Genomic DNA, 27950 nt, shown 5'->3' on the forward strand with positions numbered 1-27950 from the left:
AGTGGTGCAGGTTTCTGTGGCCAGCCCCCTGCCATGGAGGAGGAGGGATCTCTGCCGGTGGCCGCCTGGCTGTCTGCCTTCCACCTCGACCAGTATGTGGAGAGCTTCCAGCAAAGTGGGCTGTGGTCAGTGTGGGACTGCCGGGCTCTGACGGACGAGGGGCTCACCCGCCTTGGGGTGCTGCTGCCCGGCCACCGCCGCCGCATCCTCCTGGGCTTGCAGAAAGCCTTCGCTGAGGCCCCGCCGCCCGCCGGGACTCACCAGCCCCCTGGCAGTAAACCTGTGCCCATGAAACGCCACATCTTCCGCCTGAGCGCTGCAGCAGGGCCGGAGCAGCTGGAGCCCCGGTGCCCGCCAGTGCCCGCTGGGACCCCACCGCTGGAGCCAGAGAGGGGTGCAGGCTTCACCCAGCTGCCCCCACCCATCCCACCGAGGGTGGGCTGCCGCCCTCCCCTCAAATTCTCACCATCACTATCGGGGGACAGCCCCGAGCCCCCCCCTGCATCCTGCAGCCATCTCCCAGCCCTGGAGGACCCCTCTCCAGCAGCCCTTGGGGAGAAGCCCCCTGCCGACAGCAGGGCGAGACCCCCATTGCCACCACTGCCGGCCAAGCGACACCAAGTGGAAACTAAGTGCCAGAGCCTGAAGGGCCCCCCACTGCCTGACCGCCCCCCTGTGCTCCCCCCCAGGGCTGTGTCCCAGAGGAGGTAAGGAAAGAGGGGTGGCAGGGGCATGGCCTTGGGGATGCCCCAAGGCGGCCGGGTGTGTGTAGGGGGCTACTGTGATGTGGGTGGGACCCTCGGGGTCACGACATGGGTTACCTGGGGTACCTATGCTCTGCCCAGACCTTAGCACATCTCCTGGGGGTACCCCCAGCCCCAGCACGTCCCATGGGGGTACTAACCCTTCCCCCAACCCCAGCACAACGCCTGAGGGTACTCCTGTCCCAGGCCACAGCACATTTCCCTGGGCTACCAGCACCGGGACAGGGGGTGCTGAAATATTTATTTTGGCTCTAGCTGGATGTATCCACCCTGCTCATCCCAGTCACCCAGGTCACCCCAGCCTGGCATGGCCTGGAGTGCAATCCCCACAGCAATGTGGAGCCCTGCCTTCCCCCCACCTGCAATGTAGGCAGTGCTGAAGCCTGAGGAACTCCTGACACCAGTGGGTGCAAGACAGTGAACTGCCACGCACAGGCAGCATGGGGCAAAGCTGCTGCCAGCTGCTGTGGCCAGATGACATGGGAGCAAGCTGGAATTTCAGGACAGCAGCACTTGCAGCCCCTCCTTTGATGTCCCAACCACCCAGCGCACTCCCAAATCCTGCAGAGCACAAGCAGATGTGGGGGTGAGGACTAGGAGTGCAGTATGGAGAGGGCAGACAAGCTCCTGGGTGCCAGCACCCTCCCAGGGTGAGGTGCGGGAATGTCACCAAGCTTGTGTGGCCTCCCCTGCCCCAGGAGTCCTTCCCTGCAACCTCCCCAGGACCCACAGACTCTAAGGGATATGCTCCTGGAGCTGAGGTGTCTAGCTGGTCCCCTGAGAGGGGTCCTGGGAGTGACACTGCGTTTGTCCTGACTGATGGTGCTGGATGGGATCATCCAGCTGTGTGTGATCAGGGTGAGAATGGGAGGGCTGATGGCTGGGTTTCCCCTCCAGCTTCCCATCCCTGTGTCCTGATGGGCTTTTTGTGGTAAGCTGGGTAGAGGTGATCCCTCTGCCCATGCTCTGACCCCTGCCTGCAGGGAGTGGCTGGGATGCTGGGCTGGGGAGGGGGCTCAGACAGCTGATTTGGGGGGCTGGTGTTCCATGGAGTGGGCAGCACCTGTCCCTGGGGCTCTTTGGACTTCAGATCAACAGTGTCCATCCTGGCACCCCAGGAACTGCATTTCTGCACTGAGATAGTCACCCAAATCCTCCTGGAGCCACTCTCCATCCTGCCCTGGCCAGAAAGCTGCGCGGGCACGATGAGGCCGATGGCTGCCCCTTTGGTGCAAGCTGTGCTGGTTTGGTGCTGGATGTGCCATCAGTTTGGTACTTGCCATGCTGGTTTGGTGCCAGCTGTGCCGTGGGTTTAGTGCCGTCTGTGCTGGGTGTTGGATGCCAGCCGTGCCAGGGTCCTGGTGCTGGCTGTGCCGTGGTTTCTTCCTGGCCATACCGAGGATTTGGTGTTAGCCATGCCTCTGCTTCGGCCAGCTCAGGAAGTTTTGCTATTTCAGCCAGTGCAGGAAGTGGCGGGGTGAGAAGCTCCGCTCCCAGCCGGCCTCCCCCAGCCCTCCCCGCGGTGCCGATCGGTCCCACCGCGGTTCCTGTCACCTGCCCAGGTAGGGGGGCACGGCTGGCACGGTGCCGGGCGTGCCGCACACGAGCAGCCGGCGGGGCCCGGGGCGGAGGGATTTTCGGGATGGGATCGAGCGCTGCCGGCGCTACCGGGTGCGGTGCCGGGTGTTTCCTGCCCTGGCCTGTGTGCCACAGGCATTGCTGGTTCCTGCTGTCCCGGGGACTCCAGGGCATCCTGCCGCGGAACAGACGCTGCCCGTCCTGGCACGGCACCCCCAAGGCTGCGCACTCGGGGGCCGGGATTCCCCCCTGGAGCCGCCCCGCGGGATCTGGGGGTGTATAAGGCTCCCTTGGGAGCCGCATCAGGACCGTGAGGCTCAGGACGGGACGAGCCTATGGGCTCGCCGGGCGGCGGTGGCTGAACAGCACGCCCCGGACACAAGGGTGCTCCCGTGGCTTGGGGGACCCTGGGGTCACCGTGGCAGAGCCCCGGGGGCTGTGCCAGCGCGGGACAGGTGGGTGGCCACAGAGCCCTGGCACCTGGTGTGCCATCATGCACTCATAACATATAGATTACATGTATGTGTGGGTGCTCGGTAGGGACAAAAGAGAATATATATGGGGGGGTGTGTGTATAGATGTGTGTATGCACACATATTTCTCACATAGATCTTGATGCTGTAGTGAAGATACATAGGAGTATGTCTGTACAACCATATGTATGTTATATGTGTTTATGTGGATATATTGGGGAGTTCAAAACTAACCAGCTGAACCCCAAAACTCTGATTTCAAAAGTCACTTTAATTGTATGACCAGGAATATATTGGCTATAGGTGGGTTCTTGTTTTGAGAACATTTTGAAAATAAAGAACTATCATTTCCTAAGAAATTCTTCTTTCTGAGGGTGTTGAGCCCTGGCACAGGCTGCCCAGAGAAGCTGGGCAGTGTTCAAAGTGCGTTTGAACACATGTCTGGATGATCCTTGCCCATGGGGCTTGGAAGTGTTCAAAGCCTGGAAGTGTTCAAAGCTGCCTTGGATGGGGCTTGGAGTAACCTGGGGTTGTATGTGTCCCTGCCTATGGCATGGGATAAGCTTTAAAGTCTTTTCCCAACCAAACCCTTCCATAGTTCTATGCCTCTTTGGCCAGTGCTGGTGCCTGGCCAGGCCCTGGATGGAGGAGGTGCTGTGGGGCAGGACAGCTGGCACGGACAAGGGGTGCATTCAGAAGGGTGAGGGTATGAGTCACCCTATGTTTGGTCCCAGCTCTGTGTGTGGGGCAGCATCTCTTGGGAGCCTGGGAAGCAATCCACACTGGGGCTCCCTGCAGTGATGGGTGACTGGCCAAAGGGCCCTGCACTGGGTCCGAGGGAGCTCCACAGCCCTAGGGTGCTGCTGTTGGCCCTAAACCCATCTCCTGCCTCCTGGGGGGACCTCACCTGGGTGCCTGCAGCCAGTGAACATGAAAGGCATGGGGCTGGGGCGATACTGCTGGGCTGCCCAAGGACCAACAACAGTGGGAAATGCTTGCCCACGCTGGGGCTGATGGTTGCTCATGTCTGGATGATCCTTGCCCATGCTGAGCTGATGCCCACATCAGGGTGATGTTTGCCCAGGTCTGGATGGTACTTGCCCACATCAGGGTGATGCTCACTGAATCCAGGCTGGGACTGGGGCTCTTTGCCAACAGCTGTGAGGCACCTGCATTGGTCTGGCCCTGTCTCTGGGTGGGAATGAGACCCCACCATAATCCCTTGTGGAGGTGGAAGTGCCCACAGGGGAGGGATCTCTGAGAATGAGGGCTGGGGAAGAGCTGGAGCACCCCTGTGTATGCAAACAGCCTGGGAGCAGAGCAAGTGACCTGGGCATTTCTGGGGTGACACCACCCACCCATCTCCCCTCACTTCCGGCTTGCTGCCGTGGTCCCTGGTGCTTCCTCCTAGCTGCTTGCAGAGCCATATTGTGGTTTCCTCCAGGCCATGTTCAACTCTGAGTTCTCACCATCCCCCCAAACCCTGGGCCACCCTAAGCATTTCTGTGCTAGGAGGTGACAGGATCATCCTACCCCTGCAGGGTGTGGGATGTCTGAGATACTACCTCCCACGGGGTGATGGCAGCAATCGTGTTTAACACTGGGAACTCTCTCTCACCACTTCTGGACTTCATGCCACCCTCCCAGTGCCAGCAGCAGGGCTGTGACCCCCCCCCAATTTTGGCCACTGATGGCTCAGACCTAGACACCCCACAGAGGATCCCATGAGCATGTCTGCATCCTGATTGTGGGATGAGGCTGTTAGTGAGGAGGGCACACCCTCTCTATGCCCAGGAAATGGTCTAGGGATTAGAGCAGCCCCCTGAGCAGCTGGTGGGGGTGGGGGGGGGGGGGGGGGGGGGCGGGTTGTAGAAAGTGATGTCCAAGGAAGTGATGACAGAAGACTCCTTTTTGGAGGGCCGGGTGAGCTGGGCAGAGGTGGTGGCCTGGGCAGAGCTTTGGCTTTGGGGTGGTGGCTGTGGGAGAGCCGCCCTCTCTGCCCCCCTTAGAAGAGAGGCCTAGATAAAGGGTAGCATTTAAGGTGCTGCTCAGATAAGGGACAGCACATAAGGCACTGGTTTGCCACTTTTCTAATGGCAGAGGTGGCACCAGCCAGACCTTGCCTGGAGCAGGACTGGCATCCTTTGGGCATGGCTGCACAGGGGTCCAGGAAGTGCAGGGGGTGATAGGGCACCCACACTACCCAGGGAGCCATGGGGAAAAATTAAGCCAAGGGGTGCTACGGCAGCAGATGATGACAGGTGGAGCAGGGAGACCAGTGGGGAGGGTGTTTTGGGAAACTGGGATGTTATTTGTGCCTGAGCTCTGTGGGTGCCCACCTTGCTAGTCCCTGGGATGGTGGGGCTAGGGGCTGCACAGGGCTCGGGCTGAGCCAGAAACCCTCCTGAGAAGTCCCCATCCAGGGGATGGGGGTTGTCCTGGCCTGAGGCTTGTCATCTCACTGCTTGTCATCTCACTTGTGTTGCAGCCCCCCAGCCACACCCCAGGGGGCAAACACCATCCTGGGTGGCTGCACAGCTGCAGACCCCAGCTAGGCTCTTGCTGGAGGCTCTGTGGCTTGTGCCCTGACACCTCTATGTCTCTGGGTCTCTGCACACCTGGGTGTTCTGGCAGCTCCTGCCTGGTGGTGTTGGGAGCAGTGTTGCTCCACTGCCCACACTCCCCTGCCCATGCTCCCCTCTTTCCCTGCCAGCATTCCCTAATGTATGGATGGTTGTGGCTGGTTCCCATGGAAATAGCTGCTGAGAAATGAGGTCAGGCTGACCCAGGGAGAGCCAGCACTCCCGTCCTCCCCTGCTTCCTGCTCCAGCCAGGGAGGTTTCTTCTCCAGCTCACCCCAAGCTAAGGGAAAGCTCTTGCGCACCAGCCATGGAGCTGGGAGGCACATCCCCAGAAACCATGGCGTGCTGATGGCATCCTTGGCCATGGAATCATGGGATCACAGAATGGTTTGGATTGGATGGGACCTTAAAGCTCATTTAGTTCCATCCCCCTTGCCAAGGGCAGGGACACCTCCCACTAGACCAGGTTGCTCCAAGCCCCATCCCACCTGGATGTGAATGTTCATTTGCAGGCATGGGGCAGTCACAGCATCTCTGGGCAACTTGTGCCAGGGCCTCACCACCCTCAGAGGGAAGAACTTCTTCCCAATATCCAGTCTAACCAGCTGTTTGTTTTTGTGGTGCAGTGGGAGATAGCTGGGGCAAGGATGGGGATGGTCCCCTGAGGCTCACCTGCCTGGGGCTTGGGGTGGAAATTCTGCCCACTGCCTCTGCCCTCTCCTTGGATTCAGGGATGCTTCAAAGGTACCTTGTATTTTATGCCCTGGAGAAACTTCTTAATTTCCTGCCCTTGAAAACACCATTACCCCAGAGGTTTCTATTGATTGCCTGTCACCTTTCAGTCTCAGGAATGCAGGAAGCAAGGAACAGGAGGTAGGATTGGCTGAGCCCAGCTGCTCAGGCTCTGTGGAGAGGAGGACAGTTCCCATGGTCCCTCTCCCCACTGGTCAAGGTTTTGGGGCTGGGGGCATTCCTTTCTGAGCCAGGAGAAGCTCCATTTCCAGGATTTCTTGCTGCCATAGCAGCCACCCTGGATCTCCGGTGTCCACTCCACCATAAAGAAGCTGGTGGCACAGAGCATCCCTAGGACCCCCATCCTGCTCAAGGAACCCTCTGGCCACTTGCAAACCAGCTAAGGAAGCAACTCTGCCGTTGTTTAGACTGGAGGAAAGAAAACAACCTGCTCTGGGATGTGGCTTCAAGGCTGTGGGTGGCTTGAGGTGTCCCAGAGTCAGATAAGGATCCTGGGCCATGAAGCACACACAGGGGAGTGAGGCTGGATGCCAGGAAAACATTTCCAGGCTACAAAAGTAGTCATATATGCCAAGCACAGGAAAAGCTTTACCACTGGGTCTTAGGAATTGGTTTGTGGGTCTGGGTCCCTTTTGGGGGTCCTCTGTGACCCCCCTGCAGGTGCATAAGGGTTGGGAAGTGAGGCAGGGGCTGGCATAAGGCAGCTCTTGCTCGTCTCTCCCACAGCATCCCTGCGAAGGAGGAGGTGCCCATCACTGAGAGAGCACCCGGCGTCAGCCTGTCCTCCCCGTTCCCCCCGCCTCGCTCCAAGGCGCCAGCACCGACGCCACCCGCACTGCCCTCCAAGGCCAACCTTCCCTTCGTGCCAGAGTTTGGTGAGTACAAGGGGGGCCTCTCCACTCTTCCCCTGTCACAAATCTTGTCTTGGGATATCTGGCTGCCAATCCATCAGCATCCATCCCATGGGTGCCGTGCCCTCCTTCTTGGCAGTTTGTTCCTCTGTCCTTGCTGCGGTCTCTTTCTTCTCTATCCCCTTTCTTGCCTTCTGGGCTGGGGGAGTCAGGGGTGCAAGACCTGGGCTGGGGGACTTCAGGGAAGGGGTGTAAGACCTGGGTTGGTAGTTTCAGGGGATGCAAGATGTGGGCTGGGGGTTTGGGTACAGCCTCTCCTAGGGCAGAGCAAAGGTTTCTGTGGGTGCTGGAAGCACCCACACTCACTCACAGAGGAAAAGTGAACCTGTTAGGGGGTGAAATGTAGATGTCCCTGATTCTGGGGTCCCAGGATGCCTCTGCCTCCCCCATCCCCCATCCTCAGGGTGTCCCTGAGGCTCAGCCAACTGCAGGGAGCAATGCTGAGCTGGGGACCCCTGTGGAGAGGTGAAGGTTTGGTCTCAGGGTGCAGCCGTGGTTGGACGATACTTCAGCTGGAACAGCTGTGCTGGAAGGAACAGGAAGGGCTGAGTTGTGTGGGGCGCTGGCTGCCTCTCAAGGCCAGCAGCCCTGCAGGAAGCAGCACTGGTTTAACTAGGATCTGGGGTGTATTTCAGAAGCTGGGAGAAGCCGTGGACAGGTTATCAGGACAGAGCTTTTCTGTTTGTTGGGGGGTGCAGGGAGGAAAGCTGCTCCCACCCTGATGGGCTTGGGATGCAGAGTTTGCAGGGGGTTTCTGTGGTACCGAGGGGAGCATCTACCTGCACCCCTCAACCCCCTGCAGCCTGAGAGCATCCTCGCCTGCTGCCAGGGCCCAAACACCATCATCTGGGTTGTCATTTTGGGAGGAATCTGACCCAGATTCTCAGTGGGATTTGGGAGTGGGTGTCTGCCCGGGCCACTTGTTCCCTGTGGGGTTACAATCCTGACCAGGATTCCTGCTGATGTGGGTGCTGGGTGAGGAGGGACCATTTCTCACTCCCATCATCATCTGGGATCTCATTTCCACGGTGCACAAGCTTGGGAGCTGATAAGGAATGGGAGAGGAGGGAGGGGAATCCACCCTGGAAAATGAGCTGCGGAGAAATCCCCTGGGAACCCCCAGCAGCAGGAGCTCCCAGGCAGAGACATGAGAGCCTGCATGGAGCCATGGTGCTGGGGCTGGTGTCACTGAGTCCCCTTCTGGCGAGGCCAGGAGTGTTATGATAGTGCTGGGAAGTGCCACTAGTGGGACTTTGCCCTTTCCCAGTTCTTCCCCAAACTCCTTGATAAAACCTTTGTTGTCACAGGAATGGGGTTGTTATTTGCCAAGGGCAAAGCAAAGGGAAGCCAGCCATGCCTGCATCATTCTCTCCACAGGCTTCAGGGTAGCAGGGGGAACTGGGACCCCTTGCTCCAGCCCAGCTGATTCCCAGTATCTTCCCTCTCCTTTGTCAGATGACTCAGACTACGAGGACTCGGCGTGGGAGGAGGAATTAGCCAGACCGACGGGGGAGATGGCCAAGGTTGGTCCCGCCATGGGGCTGGAGGTGGGCAGGAGCTAGCAGGGTGACTGGCCCTAAGACAGGTACCAGCCTTGGGATGATCTAGAGATACTGGTTAGGGCTGGAGGAGCATGTTGGCAGTGGCCAGAGAGGGGTTCTGCCTCACTGAGCACCCACTGGATCTCCCATGGGTCACTAGGGAGTACCCCCTGGGTCTCTCATGGGGGCTGGAACTCCAGGGTTTCCAGGAAGCACCCACTGTGTCTCCCATGGGGTTGGAACCCCAGAGATGGAACTCAGCTCTTCAATGTCCTTGGGAAGTATCTATCATGTCTTTCAGTGGTGGTGGGACTCGAGGGTCCCTGGGGAGCACCCACCAGGTCTCACCCAAGTGTCCCCAGGAAGCACTCACTGGGTCCTCTGGGGTCTCTGGGGAGCACCCCCAGCTGTGCAGCACACCACACTCATGTGCCCAGAGTGCATACTAGTAGACATCTCCAGCACTGCATCTTGAATGTAATCCCTGGACTGTGAATTTCTATCTGCCTCCCTCCCTCTCTGGGGTGGGAACAGAGGGATTTGAGGAGTCTTACAAGCTGCAGAGCTTCCTGAACACCTGAAGCCCCCATCTACCTTGCCTTGGAAACACCAGGGCCAAGGAGGCAATGCCAGATTTCTCATGAAGCTCCAGACATTTTTAGCTGCTATAAATAACCATGCTGGTGTTCAGCTCCTCCCTTGGCTACACTTTCCTCTCTCTATGAGCCTCAGCATGCCTCTTCCTGGGTACCCTGGCACTGTGGGCACCCATTGAGCTGGGGATGGGCCGGTGACATAGCATCGTGTCCCCTCTCCTTCCATCCAGCCTGCACCCTCACGGTGCGGTGGCAGCACCAGGGAGACCCCAGGTGTCACCCGTGTGTGTCTCTGCAGGAGGATGCTGAGCCTAGGATGGGGCGACCGCGGTCCGTGCGTTTCAGCAGCCTCTTCAGTGAAGATGAGTTTGGTGAGGAGCACCCCAGTGCATCCCCTGCCAGGTACGAGCTTGGCTGCCGTGCTGTGTGCAGGGCACGTGTGTGTGATGCTGCTGACGTGCTGTGTGTGTATAGGCATGTACGTGTGTGTGTGTGTGTGTTCCAGGGGGTGTTTTTGTTTGTGTGGGGGGTGTAAGCACAGGCAGAGAGCTCTTGTGCATGGCAGGGCAGGTGAGTGTGCAGCTCAGGGCTTCCCGTGCCTGCACAGCTCCACAGTGTGCCTGAAGATGGGCACACGCAGGACCCGTGTGTGGGAGCACGTGTGAGTGTGTGTGAGCAGACAGCAGCTCTGTGCATCACTGCACTGGGGCTGCAGACTTTGGGGGTGCCCCTGTCCCCCCTCCCAGAGCTGGCACTCAGGCCTGGGCTGTCCCTGGGACTGGGGAACACGCCGGGACTCCACCGAGGGGGCTGTCCCCAGTGTCCCTGCTTGCATACAGCTGGCCTGCATTGCCTGCGCCTCAGGGAAGGTCACAGGGAGGCTGAAGCATGCCGGGGAACCTCAGCCCCTGCCGGGACCTGCCAGCTCTTAACCCCCTCCCTTGGCTCCTCATCCCCAGTGGTGGCAGCAGCTGGAGTGACAGGGACCTCAGCCTGCACCCTCCTGCAGCCGACGCCTTCCCTGGCAGCAGCCCCGGCACACTCAGTGACAGCATGGAGGGCACCAGTGCCACCAGCCTGCTGTCACCCACCATCAGAGAAGGGTGGCTGGACAAGAACCCGCCACAGGGGTGAGTGATGTACTGGGGGTCCCTGTGTGACATAGAGGTGTAATTGTGCCCTCCTTTTCTCACCTGTCATTCCTGCTCATGGGGGTGTACTTTTGCTTTGGTGAAAATCCATTGCTAGGTGTTCCTTCCACTCCCTTCTAACCTGTGATTTAGGCTAGAAACACCCATTTTTTGTGAAAGAGCCTTTCTCAGAGCAGGTGCCACCAGTTGTTGTACTGACTTTGCTGAGAAGGGGAGGCTGCAGCTCAGCCTTCTCTCAGACCCTGCATCACTGGGAAAAGAGCTGCTTTTCCTCTGGGGGAGCCCTGGAATAGCGGTGACCACAAGAGAAGCTGTCAGGGATGAGGTGGGATGTCTGGGCTGAGCCGTGCATTTGGGATTGCTGGGTTTGCTGCCGGAGGAGGTGGTGATAGCCCCTATCCCATGGGATAGCAGCCCCAAATCCTGGGCTCATGGTGGATAGCCAGAGTGGTGCAGCAGTAAAACAGGGTAAGTGCTGGGCTTGTGTCTGTGTGCTCCAGGGTGAATGAGCCAGGGAGTCATGGGGAGCCAGTGATCCCCAGGGAGTCTAGTGAACTCAGTGAGCACAGCCAGCACAGTGTGCACAGGGAGTCCACTCAAAGAGCCCCTGCACTAGCTGGGAGGCAACAATCATGCAGGAGATGCAACGGGAGCTTCTTAATCTGGGCTCCGAGTAAGCCCCAAGGCAGCAGTTCCACTGAGGAGGAGGAAGCTCAGCTGTTTGCAACAGAGCAGCCGTCCTGCTGGGGAAGTGAGAGCAGCTGGAAGATCTCTGGGAAACCCCTGCTCCAGCAAACCTTTCCTGAGTAAACAAGCCCTTGAGCAACCATGTCCCTGCTACCAGCCCCCAGCCCCCCCCAGCATGGGGGGACCTGGATGTTCAATGATGGTAGGGAGCTGCATGGCAGGGCTTGCTGGAGCTGTGTTGGAAAGGGCTTGGCTCCTCCTGCAGCCCTAATGCTCAAGCTATGGGCTGAAGTGTTCTGCCTTTTCCTGTCATGCACGGGTGGTCTGCATTCTCAGCTGGGGAGGGCAAAGGGGTCTCTGGTGGGCTGTCTTCCAGCCTCTCATCTGTGTCCCCATCCTGACAGAGATGCATGGCTTCTCCCTCTGCTCTGGTGCCACTGACCCCTCCTGGAATGTGTCTCCGGGATTGAATCCTGCCTAGTTGTTAGGGGCAGCTCTTGTTCTCAGCTCCATGTTTTAATTGGTGCCTGGAGGAAAGCATGAAGTCCCCATTGCTATCTCCAATATCAACATGAGGGCACAGGGAGAGGGCACAGGATCAAGGGCTGGGTGCTTCAAGAGCTGGGTGGGACAGGCTTCTTATCCCTGTGCAGGACACAGGACTGGGGATATAGCACCAGACCAAGGGTTGCGGAAACACAAGGCAGAATGGAGGGCTGGGGATGCGGCATATGATGGGGGGTTGGGGACATTGAGGGCTGGGGACACAGGGCAGGATCAATGCCGAGGTGGCCCCAGGCTTTTGGCAATTGGGGCGTGAACACGCAAGCAGAATCATCCTGAGTTCAAGGGCATCCCCTCCAATGGGTCCCTCCGGTCCCCTCCCAGGTCCTACATCTACCAGAAGCGCTGGGTGAAGCTTGACACTGACTACCTCCGCTATTTTGACAGTGAAAAGGTAGGTGGAGAAGATGGATCTGGGGGTTTGGGATGAGAGGGTGGCAGAGCAGCTGCCCCAGCAGGGCCACCTCCCTCTGGGCATCCCAACTCGGAGACGTGGCTGTACCAAGGGTCAGTATCCCAGGGAGCAGCCGTGGCTGGGTGCTGGGGATGAAACGTGGGAGGCTCAGAGCCTCCTGGACATTGGAGCTGGAGCACTGGGAACCTGGGGCACTAACCGCCCCGTTTGACACAGACATGAGCAGCGTGTCTCCCACTCCCTGACCCAGGATACCTACTCCAAGCGGCTCATTCCCGTCTCCTCCATCTCCCGCGTCTCCAGTGTTGGGGACCAGAAATTTGAGGTTGTCACCAACAACCGCAACTTCGTGTTCCGGGCTGAGAATGATGGTGAGTTACAGTGACCCCTGTTCCCCAGCTCCTCTCCCTTCCCAGCCCAAGGGATGGCTCCTGGGCTCAAGCTGATCCTGACTTGTCTCGCCTTTGGCCCCGCAGCAGACCGCAACGAGTGGATAAGGACCTTGCAGCAGATTGCGGAAGAGCGGAAGAGCAAAACTGCAGTGAGGACATCAATGTCCTTAGCCACTGACAGTGCCACTGAGCCAGCTGATAAGAGTGGCTTCCTGGAGCTGCGGGGCTTTAAGCACAAGCTCTTTGTGGTGGTGGCTGGGGACAAAGTGTTCCTTTACAAGAATGCGGAGGTGGGTTTGCTGGGGGGCTGTGGCACCCTAAAGCCATTTCAAGGGGGACCCCTTCCCTTTGCACCCCCAGCCTGAGCAGAGCAGCAATGAGCCAGGGCACCCAGGCCTGCCACCATCCCTCAAATAGGGATAGCACAGAAGCCACAGGGGGCTGCCCTCTGAGCCCTCCCTCTCAGCTGGCTCTGAGCCTTGGGATCTCCCAGGAGCATGACACCCACTGTAGCTGCTTCCAGTGCCCTAGGTAGACCCAGGATGAGAGCTGGGCAGTGAAGGGACAGAGTTACCCCAGCTCCCTGGCACTGGATCCCATCATCCATCCCCCCCTCATCCCTTGTCCACCCTCCCCCACCAGGACTATCGGCTGGGGATTGGCATCACCTACATTGAGATGAATGTGGGGAATGTCAAGGAGGTGGATCGCCGGGGCTTTGACCTCACCACACCATACAGGATCTTCAGGTGAGCCCAGGGTGGGGAGGGGGTGCTGAGGGTGCTGCCTACCCTGAGCCATGGTATATCTCACCCCCATCCCTCCTGGCAGCTTCTCTGCTGACTCGGAGCAGGAGAAGGAGGAATGGGTGGAGGCCATGCAGCAGTCCATCACTGAGGCACTCTCCAACTCGGAGGTGGCCGAGAGGATCTGGGCGGTGGAGTCCAACCGCTTCTGTGCCGACTGCGGCTCCCCCAAACCCGACTGGGCCTCCATCAACCTCTGTGTGGTCATCTGCAAGAGATGTGCAGGTACCCATATCCAGTGGGCACAAATGGGGATCCCTGGGGACCCCCAGACCTTTCCCACCCCAAAATGTGTCCCTAATGGCTCATCTCACTGGCAGGGGAGCACCGGGGATTGGGCCCTGGCATCACCAAAGTCCGCAGCTTGAAGATGGACAGGAAGGTGTGGACTGAGGAGCTGATCGAGGTAGTGGCACAGACCAGTCCCAAAAAGCCCTTTTGGGGGGCAACACCCTGTTCCCTCAGCATTATGGAGCTGCTGGCTGTGGGCTGGGGGGTGCTGGAGCGAGTCAGGGCTCTTCCAGGCTGATTCCAGGCCCCTGGGGGGACACCATGGCATGGCTTGGCTAGGGAGAGGGCCCCCAGCAGCCTGTCATTCTGTCCCTGTGGACCCCTGGCAGCCAGCTCAGCACGCCGGTAGGGACAAGCGGCACTTCGTGTGCCACAGACAGACAGACGTGTCTCTTTGTCCGTGTGGCCGTGGGACTGGAGTAGGCCGGGGTTAGCGCAGTGCCCCGAAGCGCTATGGCCGCCGGCGCGGAGGAATGTGCCGGCGCAGGCAGGGCCGGGAGTGGGTGGGCGGGCGCAGCTGGGATTCGTTTCCAGACCTAACCTGGCAGCCATTTCCCGCCGGCAGAGCCTGGCTGGCTCCGTTCTTCCCATCCATCCTGCTCAGATCCTGCATTCCTGCTTGGCGTCCCACCCGCGCAGCCCTCGCCTCCAGCCCTGCCTGCTCCCCGAGCTCCCAAACGCTTCCAGCTGCTGCCTGCGGCTGCTGCCTTTCCCCTCCCCTCTCTGGGAACCCTGCCTGAAACCACCCCAGCGTCCCCAGGGCTCCGGCTCGCACCGCCCCTTCCCCGCTCTCGCATGCACCCGTTCCAGCCCTAGGAGCTGCTGGCGGTGCCCCGTGGGTATGGAGGAGATGTGTGTCTCCCTGACAAGTCTCTGAATGGCATTGCTCAGCTGTGGGTAGCGGGATGGCAAGGGGCCACCAAAAGCGCTTTGAATCTGTCCCCATGGGTACCGAGCACCGCCCCACTTCCCACAGCTGGGTGCTGCTTTCCAGATGTGCTTTTCCGGGGCAGGAAGGAGAGTCGGCGGCTATGGGGGCTGTCAGATGCTGCGTGCCTGCAGTGGGTGGGTAGGTGGGTGCACCTGCACCCTGCCCACCCCCAGTGCCCACTCCTCTACACCACCCATGCTCTTCCTGCACCCCACCGTTCCTCCGGGCAGCACCCTGCCCCTTAGCAAAGCCCCCCACATACCCCAGCAGTGTGGTCACATTGGCGTCTCCTTGTCATTGTTTCCACAGCTCTTCCAGCGGTTTGGCAACATAATGGCCAACCAGTTTTGGGCTGCAAATGTGCCTCCCAGTGAAGCCATCAGCCCCACCAGCGGCAGCCAGGAGAGGAGGCGCTTCCTCATCGCCAAATACCGGGAGGGCAAGTACCGACACTACCACCCACTCTTCGGCAACCAGGAGGAGCTTGACAGGGTCAGTGAACCCCAGGGATGGGCACCCGCTCAGGGGTTCTGCCTCAGCTGGGGTCCTGAGGCTCTTTAGGGAGTGAAGTCTGTGTCCAAGCAGACTGCCCACCATACCTCCCTGCCTGTATCCCCCCAGCCCCCATTGCACACTCTGTGCCTTCACTGTGCACCCCAAAACAAAGTCTGGGGTCTCCAGGAAGGATGAGCCAGCTGTGAGGACAGGGTAACATTTCTTCCATGGGGTATAAACAGCTTCATGTCCAGGCTGGAAAGCCATGTCCAAGATGGGATCTCCCTACGACAGCCAGGCAGTCCCAGGGTTTACCTCTCCCTGGCTTGGAAATTGATTTGGGTTCAAGCTCTGGTCTGGATGGGGCTTAAGGGAGCTGGTGCTGGGCACACACCCCAGTTGAGGCAGCTTGACAACCCTCCCCAGGAGTACCTGGCCAGCACTCCTAATCACCGCCCAGGGCATTCATTCCCAGTTGTTGGCAGCGTGCCAGACTAGAACGGTCACACAAGGAATATGACACATGGAATGCCATCCTGGCACTCTGGCTGCTGACCTTCGCCTCCTGCTCTGCCATGGCTTTGCCCCTGCCGTGGCTTCTCCAGTGTTTTTACAAGCGGTGGGGGTACACGGGGGGCCCAGTCAGCGGAGGGAATTCGCATGTGGGCTTGTTTGTTTTCCTACTCTGGCTTGGCCGGCCCGCCCCGCTGCTGTATGACTTCACCCCGGCTCCTTAAGGGAGGGATTCGCTGCCGGCTCCAAACTTTTTCTCCCAGTTTGAGCCTCCTTTGTTCTGACCAGGCGGCTGGGAGGCGGCCGGGAGGCGGCCGTGGGTCCGGCAGCTCACTGAACTCTCCCGGCTCCTTTTGCCGGGGGTCCCCTCCTCCTCCTCCTCCTCGGTGGGAGCCATCAGCTTCACCGCTGGCCTCCTGGCTCTGCTGCAGGCTCTGTGCGCAGCCGTCACCACCAGTGACCTGGCAGAGACGCAGGCTCTGCTCTTCTGTGGGGCATCGGTGACCTGTGACACCGGGGACCCCCAGTGCCCAACGCCCCTGGCCCTGGCTGAGAGAAGTGGGCAGCGGCTGCAGATGGAGTTCCTGCTGCACAACAAAACCTCAGGTAAGGGCTGACCCCCTTGAATCTCCACCATGAGCTCACACCCACTGACAACATTCCTGGAGTTGCTGCTGGGGTGTTCTGGGGAACACAGCTATGTTTCGAGCTGGTCCCAGCTCTGTGTCCTGCCCAGCAGCTTCCTGGCAGGACGCTCTCCATCTGCTGGCACTGTTGAGTGTCTGTGTACCCCATGAGAGGGAAGAGAGGCTTTGGGGAACCCCTGCACCCCTGGGGACTTAATCCCTGCTGGGAACATGGGTCTGGAGCCCACCTGGGGATGCAGGCTGGTGTTACAGGTACCAGATGGGATAGGAGAGAGTATTCCCACACCATCCTGGCATGCTGGGGGCATTCCAGGCAAGGAACATTCCTCTGTCAGATGGGCAGCCCCCACCTCCGACATGTCCCTGGAGCAGGAGGGCTGACCTCTAATGAGCAGGCCCACTCTGCTGTAAGTATACCCCGGCCCCTGAACTTGACTCCAGGAGGGCTGACAGCTCCCATGGGGTCTGCACCCTAATACGGGTGTTGGGCAAGTGGGCAGGAAGAGGTGGGGGGGCTGGTCAGCACCTGCCAGAGCTGTCACCTCCCTCCTTGCGTCGGCAGCCAAGTCTGTCCTGCATTCCTGCGGAAGTTGGAATTTGCCCAGGTCTGGGGCTGGCCCAGCTCTTCCTGATGTGTCAGCGCTAAAGGTGTCTGGGAGAGCTGTGAGGCCTCCCAGGCCACCCCAGTGAGCCAGAGAAATCCAAAGCTTGGGCTCACATTGTTCCCATCCAGTCCCAGCTCAGGGCTTAGGGAGCGGCTTTGGGGAGGACTCAGGATGTGGAATGATTTCCAGGCAGCCCTGGGTTTGGATATCAGCACTGTTCCTTGCACCCCAGCTGTGCTGTGGTGGGAGCTCGGGGTGCAGCCTGTGAGCTGCTCCTTGTGCTGAGATGGGGGTAACCCAGCTGCCTTGTGGGGCTGGGGGAGGAGGGCAGCTCCCCATGACAGACTGATCTCCCTGCTTGCAGAGCCGCCGCGCCTGGAGATGGTGTGCAGTGAGGAGAAGCCCTACTCTGTACACCTGCCCTCCATTACCCACAATGGCTTCCTCTACAAGACCCCCTCCATGGTCAAGCCCATCAGTGAGCGCAAGGGCCCAGAAGGTACGTGTGTGAGACAGGGAAAAGGGAGCTGGGAGATTGATAGAATTTCCCCTGTGAGGGGGAATTGCACCCTCCCCTGTTCTCTTTCTCAGGCATTGAAAAGGTGGTGGGGAAGTGCAGCACTGCTTGGTAGCCTGGTTTGATGGGTGGTCACATCAGATGGGCACCCAGTGGTGCTGAGGCTGGTTTGGTGGGTGCCATGGGGTGGGCCAGAGCTCAGGGAGGCTGCTCAGTGCTCTCCTGTGCTGTGCAGAGTTCAGCAGGCGGTGGTGCACGCTGCAGGATGGTGTGCTCAGCTACTATGAGAACGACCGTAACACTGTGCCCAATGGCGAGATCAGGGTGGAGGAAATTGTCTGCTTGGTGAACAACCCACTCCATGCCCATGGGTAAGGCTGCATCCCCTGGAGCACCCCAACAGCCCCTCTGCTCCTGCATGGCCTGGCATGGCTGCAGTGGCCCCCATGAGGGGTGTCACGGGGGGGACTGCAGTCCCCAACCCCACCAATGGCCCCTGAACCTATGGCTTTGCAAAGATTCTGTGTAAATAGTTTGCAGCCCCTTTGGAGTATCTTTCCAATACTTTTGTAACACCTTTGCAACCTCTTTGCAGCTGCTTTGTAATCCCTTTGGAACCCCAGTCCAGCTCCTTTGTAACAATTTTGTGGCCCCTGTGCAGTCCCTGTGTCTCTGTTGGAACACGTCTGGCGGCACAGGGATGCTGGTGTGCCCGGGGCCATGGTGGGGAGATCCCACATTAGATCAGCCATTGTCAGAGCCATCAGCAGCCATGCAGCAGAATGCTCCCACCCCTGGAACACCCCAATCACCCACCCAGCTCTATCCCACCCCTGTGGGTACCCAGGCTCTGCTTTTCCTCCCTCCTGAAGGATCGAGAGCACGTTTGAGGTGTACACCGAGGCAGATCGACTCTACCTCTTTGGGCTGGAGAGCCCTGCCTCTGCTCGAGAATGGCTCAAGTCTATTGCCAAGGTGGGATGCAGGGGCTTGGGGTGGCCCTGGGTGCTGGTGGCAACTGGACACAGTGGTGCTGATGGATTCCTCTCCTCCCTGGCTCAGTGCTTTGTCCACCCCTGCGCCGAGGAGCTGCTGGCACTAGACTTTGAGCGGCTTGGCCGGCTGCATTACAAGGGGGGTCTCACCCTGGAGCGTGCCCAGGAGGGCTGGTTTGCCCTGGTCGGCTCCACTCTCCATGTCTGCTCTGAGGATGGCCGTCGGCAGGAGCCTCTCCAGCTGCGCAAGCTGCAGGAGCTCTGTGAGTACCCTGCCCTGCTGGCAGGACCCCCCTGGCTGGGGGAAGGGTGTCCCCCAAATTCTGCTCTAGGGTACACCTAGCTTTTGGTGGGAGGCTGGTGGATATCGCTCCTGTGGAGCTCAGTGTCCCTTGAAAGGGAGGGAATGCAGCTGCTCTTTTTCCTCTCCATCCTCTTCCTGCTCTCCATCCCATTCCCCATCTCTGCTTGTCCCATTTGGACTGGAGCCGGACCTGTTGGCAGAGCCTCCCACAGGATGTGGATCTAGGGGAACTGTGGGACCCCATGTTCCCAAGGGTGATGGGCTCCCTGCCTTCCTTTCCAGCCATCCAGGGGGACCATGAGGTTCTGGTGTTGGTGGAGAGGCGGAGGTAAGAAGGTGGGAGAAAAGGCCCCCAGCCAAATACCCCTCCTTGTTCTGGAGTGTCTTTACCCTCCCTGCCATGACTATAGACCCCCAAAACTGAGTTGGGCTCATCTGCAGGCCCCCAGGACCAGCCTTCCTGGGGGTTGCAGATATGCAGTGGGGTGTGGGGGGAGCCTCCTCCTGAGCCTAGGTGTGCTGGCAGGACGCTGTATATCCAAGGGGAGCGGAAGCTAGATTTCCTGGGCTGGGTCCATGCCATCCAGAAGGCTGCGAGCAGCTCGGGAGACACCTTGTCGGAGCAGCAGCTGACAGAGTCGGACGTCCCACTGCTGGTGGACCGCTGCATTGACTACATCACTCAGTGCGGTATGGATGAAGTCCTGGGATGCTGGCAGGGACCAGAGCGTGGCATGGAGGTCCCCCTACTGCTGTGCTGTGGCAGGCTGAGAGCCCTACATGCTTGTGATACATGATTCCCTCCCTCCCTGAACATCCAGTTCTGTGGGAGGGCTCCATCTCTTCTGTGGGCAGGGCTTTGTCTCCAGTCACAGGAGCACCTGCAGGATGGGATACTCTGTGGCACCTGGCAGTGTTTGATGGGGAGCTGGTGGGCTGGGGGTGGGGTCTGTCTCCTGCAGAGGGGGTTTCATTCCCACTGGCTCCATCACAGGGCTGACATCTGAGGGAATCTACCGCAAGAGCGGGCAGAACTCCAAGACCACCAGCCTTCTAGAGATGCTGCAGCGGGATGCACGCTGTGTCCGCCTGAAAGAGGGCGAGCACCAGGTGGATGATGTTGCCAACACCCTCAAACGCTTCTTCCGTGACCTTGGGGATGGGCTCTTCACTCGGCGGTGGGCCCCAAACTGGCTGTGGGCAACAGGTGAGCCCTGGGGGCTGCTTGGGGGTGGCAGGAGGAGGGGCGTGGGCCACCCAGTTCTGTGCAGCCAATTTGTCCCCTTCATGGGTTGGAGAAACATGTCTGGGCTCCACATGTTCCCCTGTGCTGGGGTCACAAATGGTGGGTGGGGAGTGGAGTGTGTTCATGCTGCCTCTGTACAGACTCATGCTCTGGCAAGGGTGGGGCTGAGCCGGGGGAGATGGCTAGATCCCCCCCTTCCCTTCTGGATCTACTCACTGGACTCTTGGGATAGGTGCACCCAGCAGAAAAACAGACACAAGCTGTGGCGCCATGGAGCTGGGATGCTCTGGCTTCAGAGAGCTGAGATGCTCCAGACTTGTGATGCTCCAGCTCTGTGAAGCTGGGATGCTCTGGCCTCATGATGCTGGGATGCTCCTGTCCCGTGATGCTGGGATGCTCTGTTCCCATGAATCTGGGGTGATCTAGCCCTGCAGAGCTGGGATGCTGTAGCCCCATGGAGCTGGGTTGCCCTGGCCTCCCAGGTCTGGGTAATTGAGTCCCATAAAGCAGGTGTGCTGTCACCCCATGGACCTGGGATTCTCCAGGCCTAGGATGCTCTGGCACCTTGGAACTGGCACGTTCCAGCCCACTGGAGCTGAGATGCTCCTTCCCCATTCAGCTAGGGTGTTGCAGCCCCATGGAGCTGCGACAGTCTGGCCACATGGCACTGGAGTGCTTTGGCTCCATGATGCTGGGATGCTTCAGCCCCATGATGCTGGGTTACTCTGGTCCCATGATTCTGGAATGCTTCAGCTCCAGCATGCTCTGGCTCTGCAGACCTGGAATGTTCTCTGGTCTCATGGATTTGGGATGCTTCATCCCCACGTTGGGACAGGAGAGGGGAAGTGAAGTGTGTAGAGGGGATGGTGTGGCCCTGAGCCTTGATCTCCACGTTGTGCTCCTCCATGTTCATTCTTTCCCTCTGGCAGTGCTGGAGGATGAGGGGGCAAAGGTTGACGAGTACCGGCAGCTCTTGGCTGCCCTCCCTCCAGTGAACCGGGCCACACTGAAGGCGCTCATCAATCACCTCTTCCGGTATGGCATCGACCCCTTGGGCATCTTCCTCTCCACTGTGGGGTCCTTGGTGGCCCTGGGGTGTGGGAGAACCCTTATCCTTTCGCTCATGTCCGCAGCAAGGAAAGGAGAGGAGTTTGGGGTCAAGCTGTGCCTGATGCCAAGCATCGTGTCCTGCATGGGGGTTGAAGGGTGGGGTCTGGGGAGGTGTCTGGGGCAGGAATCTTGACAGAGTTTCCTACAGGGTCCAGTGCTTCTCTGGGGAGAACCAGATGAACACACACAACCTGGCCATTGTCTTTGGGCCCACACTCTTCCAGACAGATGGGAAGGACTACAAGGCAGGACGTGTGGTGGAGGACCTCATCAGTCACTACGTGGAGATCTTTAACGTAGGTTCATCGTGGGTCCCAGTGTGCAGGCATTCACAGGGAAGGGAGAGGTGGAAGGAAGAGGAAGTCAGATCTGCTCTGTCTGCAGACATCTTGCTTTGGAGACAAAGGGAGAGAGGACCATGTCTTTTCAAACCTTGGAAAGCAGAAGACTGGAGCCAGAATGGTCTGGTCAACCCTGATGGCTTCTCTTCCCTGGCAGGTCAATGACCAGGAGATGAAGAAGCAGCAGGATGAAATCACAGCCATCATGAAGATGCGGGAGGCATCATCCAGTGGAACACAGGTGGGTCCTGGCCATGGGGATGTCTTCTCCTGGGGCCCTCCATGTCTACTGTGGCATCTCTTGGACATGCTCTGGGCAAGGGATGTCCACACTTGTAGGGGGGATTTCACCCACACATGGGAAGCTGCAGGTTGAAGCCCTTTACTGTTGCCCTCCAGCAAGCTGGGGACTTCATCTGTACTGTCTACCTGGAGGAGAAGAAGACAGAGACAGAGCAGCATGTCAAGGTGAGTAGTTGGGCAGAGGGGGAAGAGGAGACAGGGGTCCTGTTGTTGTACATCCAAGCCTCTGTGGTGGCATGGGGACTCACGCTGAGCTGGGTGTCTGTGGTGTGAGGATGGAAGGGCCCTGGGCACTGTCTGATGGAGACTTGTCCCTTCTGTCTCAGATCCCAGCCACGATGACGGCTGAGGAGCTCACCTTTGAGATCCTGGACCGGCGGAAAATTGTCATGAAGGAGAAGGACTACTGGAGCTGCTTTGAAGTGAATGAGAGGGAAGAGGCAGGTTGGTGCAGGGGCATGAGGGTGCTGATGAGAAGTAGAGAGATGGAGATGGAGTTGATGTTAGAGGTGGAGATGGGGATGCAGATGGGGATGAAGGTGGAAAAGATGATGGACATGGTGGTGCAGATGTAGTAAGGATGGGTATGGAGGTAGAGAGGCAGATGGAGATGGGAATGGATACAGGGATGGGTATGAAAAATCTCCCCTTGTGATTGCACCATGGAGCAATCTGGGATGGGCTGCAGGTGCTCAGAGGAGGACAGTTGCTTACCTTATCCAGCTTGCGCATGGCCGAGTACTGCAGATGGGCTGAAGTTTGGGCCAGGGCGTCTGTCTGTATCCTTAGGAATTCAAGTGCCTTTGAAGCTTTGATGGGGGAAGGTGTCCAGGTTCTCTGGTCACCAAAATGAGCAGCCCTATGTTGGCCATAGGCAGCAGCAAGGGAGAGATCAACAGAAACAGGTTGAGAGCCTGGTCCTGCCTGCTGGTGTCTTGAGGTCCTGCTGACAGTGGGTGGGGATTAGTCTTTTCTAGGTAACAAGTGACAACATAAGAGGAAATGGCCTCAAGTTATGCCAGGGGAGGTTTAGGCTGGATATTTCAGAAAATTCCTTCAACTAAAGAGTTGTCCAACCCTGGCACCGGCTGCACAGGGCAGTGGTGGAATGTCTCTGGAGAAATTGACAGGACCTGTAGGTGTGGCACTTGGGGACATAGTTTAGTGGCAAGGCCATGTCAGACCCTCAGGACACAAGTGTGACACTCTCTGGATGGGTGCTGGCCCTGGGTGCACTTCCTGAGACCTGACTGTCCCCTGACTTACAGAGCGGCCCTTGCATTACTCGGAGAAAGTTCTGCCCATCCTGCACTGCCTGGGGACAGAGAGTTACCTGGTGGTGAAGAAGCAGATGTCCATGGAGAACATGCTCATCTACCTTGGTGAGAGGCAGGGGCCGTGGTCTGAGCAGGGAGAGAAGGAAGGGGATGGGATGGGATGGGATGGGATGGGATGGGATGGGATGGGATGGGATGGGATGGGATGGGATGGGATGGGATGGGATGGGATGGGATGGGATGGGATGGGATGGGATGGGATGAGGATTGAACACTGATGGGGATGCAGAGTGGAGGGGAGGGGATGGGGAAGGGGTTGGGAATGGGGAAGAGGATGGTATGAGATCCAAGTAGGCACCAGCTCAGTTAGCATGTGACTTGAAGTCCCCTGATACGGTGTCATGGCCAAATGCTGTGCCCAGAGCAGTAGGGAAGCTGGTCCTGCCTGCCCTGCCTGGTCTGGGAGTTGAGGGGCAGTGGTAAGACTCTGCAGCAGCTGGAGGGCTGCAGTTACAGGTGGTGAGGGTCTGGTTGTGCCCTCCTTGGGGAGCCTGTCCCCCCTGGGTGCTGGAGCCACTCAGGCATGTGCCTCCAGCCAGCAGAGTGGGTGACTGCAAGCATGGCATGATGAAATTCCGGGAGGAGAGGAACCTGCTGGGGCTTGGGCTGAGCACTGGCTTCCATGATCGCTACTTCATCCTCAACCAGTCCTGGCTGCGCCTCTACAAAGAAGTGCGGGTGAGCCCTGCCTTTTCCTTCCCCTTCTTGCCCTTCTCCTTCCCCATCTCCTTCCCTTGCCTTTCCCTTCCCTGGCCCTTCTCTGGCCCTTCCCTTCCCCGCCCTGCCCTGCTGCACTGTGACTTTCTGGGGATTCTCTGAGGACATGGGACTCATGTGCGCTGACATTGCTCAGGCAGTGCAGGCAGCCATGGGGTTGCCATGGCGCAGGCAGCTCAGGCAGCCAAGGGCAGCGTGGGCAGCGCCAGAACTGGCCCCTGAAGTGCTGTCACCCAGACCTGGAGCAGATCCCGGAGCTCCTGGTCAGTGCCAGGGTGCGGGGGGACATGCTGGCATGCTGGCTGTGCAGTGACAGCCCCTCTGTGCCCCCAGTTCCTGGTTGCCCTGATGTGACACTGCGCCCTAGCGCATTACCACTCCATCCCTGTGCCCTGCCCGTGGGCACAGGGAGGCTGCAGGGAGGGGTCCCCCACCTCTGTTAACCCTTCTCCTCTGTTGAACAGAGCCTGAGACAGCGGAGCCCCCCCTTGGAGAGCGTGAGTAGGGAGGGGAATGGGGGGCTCAGCTGGGGTGCAGGGGCTCCCACGCCCTCTGCCCTTACAAGTGTGCCCAGGGCTGACCTCAGATCCAATCCAGGGTCAGTCCCAAATCCAATCCTGCAGCACACGTGTGCCAGTCACTGGAACTGTCCCTGGTGCTACCAGCTCTCCTATTTGGCCCTTCTGGCTTGTGGGTCCCACTGTCCTTCACTCCAGGCAGCCAGAGCTGGGTCTGGGGAAGGGACCAGAGAGGATAGGGATGGGCTGAGCTGCTTCCCCATCCCGCAGGCATTGGATCGGGCTCTTGTAAGTCAACACTGCTTGCATGTGAACATGGATGGATGGTCCCCAGTGTGGCACCTGCTTCTGGGTCATGGCAAGGCACAGCCAGCACTGGAGGGGTCCTCATGCTGTGCAACGATGGCAGTGGGACACTTAGGAATGTGCTCTGGGCAGAGTGGGTCCAGATCCACCACTGCCATGGCTGTGGCCATGATGCTGAGGAGGGGTATGAGGTGGGATCCCCTGGGAAGTGTCTATTGCCAAACTCTCGAGACCCTGTCACAATGTGCAAGTGCTGGTCCCAGCTCAGAAGGCAACTGGCACTGTCTGCGGGGGACAGGCCACCTGTGTCCCTTTCCTGCTACCTGTGGCTCTTGCCATGGGTGACAGATACATGCTCTGCTCCATGCTGGGCTTCACCCTCCTCCCTGTCACCACATCACTACAGCTTTTCCTCCCTGCTGGGGTTGGACCCTATCCCAGCACCGGTGGGGACTGTGCTGGGTGGTGATTGGTCTGGCAGCCGCCAACCTAGTGTTGGTTCTCTGTTCCCCCAGAGTCACAAGCCAGAGAAGGAGTGGCCTGTCCGAAACCTGAAGGTCTACCTGGGCGTTAAAAAGAAGCTTCGACCCCCGACGTGGTGAGCAGCAGATGGGTGGCCTGTGGTGCCGAAGGATGAAGATAGGAGTGGAGATGGGGACAGGGAAAAGGACAGTTTTGACTGCTGGACCTGTCCCCTGCTGGCCAGGCCTCCTGCCACCAGGTGTCAGAGCAGCCCTGTAGCTCGCTTCTGCAGCCCGGTCCAACCAGCAGGGACTGTCCACAGCCCTGTATTCGGCGCTGTCCCTGCCCTGTCTTTCTCCCGAGGCCTGTTCCTGGCACTGTCCCGGGGTGTGTCTGTGCGGCTGAGGGCATTTGCAGAACTGGGGGAGGGTTTGTGGAGCTGGAGTGGGCAGTTGCAGGGACAGCGGGGGGTTTGCAGAGATGGGGATGGAAGGGATGAGAGGGGTTTGCTGGGGTACTTGGCCAGCAGAGGACAGCTGCATGGTCTGTTGGGATTCATGTTTTCACTCTTCTTTTCCAGCTGGGGTTTTACAGTATTCTACGAAAACGAGAAGCACGAGAAGCAGCAATGGTGAGGGAAGGTGACATGGGATACTAAAGTTCTCCCTGGGACAGACAGACACATGGCAGCTCTCTGGAGCCTTTGCCGTGGTAGGGGGAGATGGGGAATCATAGAAATCATGAAACGATTTGGGTGGGAAATGACCTTGAAGACCATCCAGGTGCACCCTCCTGACATTGGCAGGGACATTGAATGTGTGGAGACAGCCTGGCTGAGCACTCATAGCCCCATACAGGTTCCCCCTGAGGAACCCCTGCAGCTGTCCCCTTCAGTCCCCTGGGGTCTCATGCAGAGCAGCAGCTGAGATCTCTGGAGCTGGCAGGTGTCCCTGGAGTGGGCAGAGGGGACACCCTACTTGCCTCCACCACCTCCTCTGGCTGCTGACACTGTTTCCACAGGTACCTGTGCTGTGACACCCAGGCTGACCTGCGGGAGTGGTTTGCCACCTTCCTTCAGGTGCAGGTAGGGAGTGGGCTGGATGATCCCTCCCTGTAAAAGTGGGGCACCCCATGGGGGACAGCAGAAACCCTTTGGGGTATCCAAGCATCCCTAAACACCAGCACCCCAGGGCAAAAGAGAGGTCCCGGGGTGGATGAGTGCCTGGTGTCCCTCACTGTCCCCTCTGCCTGCAGAACGGGGGTGCCCTGTGGCCCTCGGAGCGTCCCAAGGCGCGGGTGGCGCGGCCGCAGCAGGATGCCAGGTTGGGTAACATCTCCCTCATCCCGCTGCGGGGCAATGAGAGCGAGATGCGGAACAGTGTGGCTGCTTTTGCTACTGACCCCCTAACTGTGAGTGATCTGGGGGCACTGGATGGTCCTCCATGCAGGGCTGCATCCCCCTGCATCACATGATGGGCGGGTCCTGGTCTCCAAACCTGGGTGGGGGTGTGTCCTGGCTTGCACTCATGATCCCATTCCTTATGTACTGCATCATCTCCTTCAGTGATGCATTTGGGGGGGCAAGCTCATCCTTTGGGGGCTGGTGGAGCCTCCTGGGTCCAGGGGGTCCCAAATCATGTGATGCAAAAAGAAGGGATGCTACCATGCTCCTGATTTTTCCTCTAACAGGGTTGGGTTTTCTGTCCTAGTCACAGATCACCTCCCCATCCTGCTGTCTTGTCTGTCTGCAACAGCTGTCCTGTCTGGGGGCTGTCACCCATCGAGTGTCCCTCAACCATGCGGGTGCTGGTGCTGGACTCTCGCCCAGCCACGGGGCTGGTGGTGGGACAGAAATTATCCCGCTGCCTCCAAGCCAATTGCTTGGGCCCTCGTTGCTGTTATAAACCAGGGGACAGGGCTGTGCCAGGGAAATCCCCCACCAGCATCAGTTGGGCATCACCCAGTGAGTGCTCAGGGATGCCCCAAGGGCAGAGAGCAGCATCTTTACTGCCCTGGAACTCCTGCACAGGCTCAGGTTTATAACGGAGGGCAGTGGGGAAGGCTCCAGGGGCTTTGCTGTGGGCTATGCTTCACAGTGTGCTTGTGGTGGTGTGGTCTGGTACAGGGGACCAGCACACCAGGGTTCCCAGGGGATAGTGGGTGAGTGTGTCCTGCCACGGGGCCAGCACGGGAGGAGGTTCTGGGACTGCAGTGACCCTGGGGCGACCATAGTTTCTCTTGCTGGGCATTTTCCCTGTGTCCCCCTGGGTGCCATGCTGCCAGTGATGCACAGACACGGAGGAGGAGGCTGAGGATGAAAAGTGATCTGTCTGCCCTTTGTCCCCAGCTTCTGCGGAACGTCTGAGCTGGAAAACTGACATGCCAGTGAGTTTCTCCCCTGCCTGCATGCTCTGTACTGATTTGATGACAGTAGGAGCCAATGGCTCTGTCTGTCCTACTGCCATCCTGGCTTGGGGACATGGCACACGTGCCCAAAGGTGAAAAGGGGTTGGAAGTGCCTGCTCTGTCCCCTTCACTGACACTTTGCTCTCCACTTGTGCCACAGGTTCATCTCCAAGTGGGGTCACCCTCGGGGTCTCGTGCCAGTCCCGTACTCCGGCACCTGCCAGGGTCCTGTTGCCTCCAGAGCCTCCACTGGGCCTTCTCACCTTCCACTGTGGGGACCACAGGCAGCCAGGAGGGGAGATGGCAGCGAGGCCACCCCCCACCCCAGCAGAGCTGGGCTTGGGAACCATTGCCAGACAGCCCACAGGATGTCAGCCTCTCTGACTCTGTGCCCCAGCTGCCTTTGGCCACCGCTTCTTTGCCCAGCTCCAGGAGGAGAAGCAGAGCCTGGCTGGGAGCTGCAGTCGAGGGCATTTACATTTCCTCTTCCATCCCTTATTTTTAAGTCTTTCTTCTCTGAAATGATAAGGCAGGTGGGAGCTGCCCTTCCTGTGGGATGCTGCACTAGCCCTTCTCATGGGATGCATGCCTGGCCCCAGGCACTGCCATCATCCTACTCCCATCACTCCTGGGGAAGGGTCCCCTCTATGCTGGGTCGGGCAGGATGACAAGAACCTCAGTATTCACCCAACA

At 59.0% G+C, this 27950-nt stretch overlaps 1 protein-coding gene across 1 annotated transcript; it reads left to right on the top strand.

Annotated features, from left to right (window-relative positions):
- Positions 1-33: 33 nt before the first annotated feature.
- On the top strand, positions 34-27950 carry ARAP1 (ArfGAP with RhoGAP domain, ankyrin repeat and PH domain 1; the record flags this gene model as incomplete). Its single annotated transcript, XM_084226432.1, has 34 exons — positions 34-707; positions 6877-7025; positions 8517-8584; positions 9497-9600; positions 10158-10328; positions 11925-11994; positions 12266-12386; positions 12492-12697; positions 13050-13156; positions 13239-13438; positions 13534-13619; positions 14745-14927; positions 15875-16049; positions 17060-17194; positions 17448-17583; positions 18085-18187; positions 18275-18470; positions 18794-18839; positions 19038-19201; positions 19506-19718; positions 20687-20792; positions 21016-21163; positions 21366-21449; positions 21608-21676; positions 21838-21955; positions 22780-22893; positions 23384-23526; positions 24030-24062; positions 24905-24987; positions 25432-25482; positions 25872-25935; positions 26106-26261; positions 27199-27236; positions 27418-27950. The coding sequence occupies 33 exons, from the start codon at positions 34-36 to the stop codon at positions 27214-27216; spliced, it is 4494 nt and encodes a 1497-aa protein (XP_084082558.1). The 3' UTR covers positions 27217-27236; positions 27418-27950.

The sequence above is a fragment of the Fringilla coelebs genome, assembly GCF_963513975.1.
Source record: "Fringilla coelebs genome assembly, chromosome: 2".
NCBI lineage: Eukaryota > Metazoa > Chordata > Aves > Passeriformes > Fringillidae > Fringilla > Fringilla coelebs.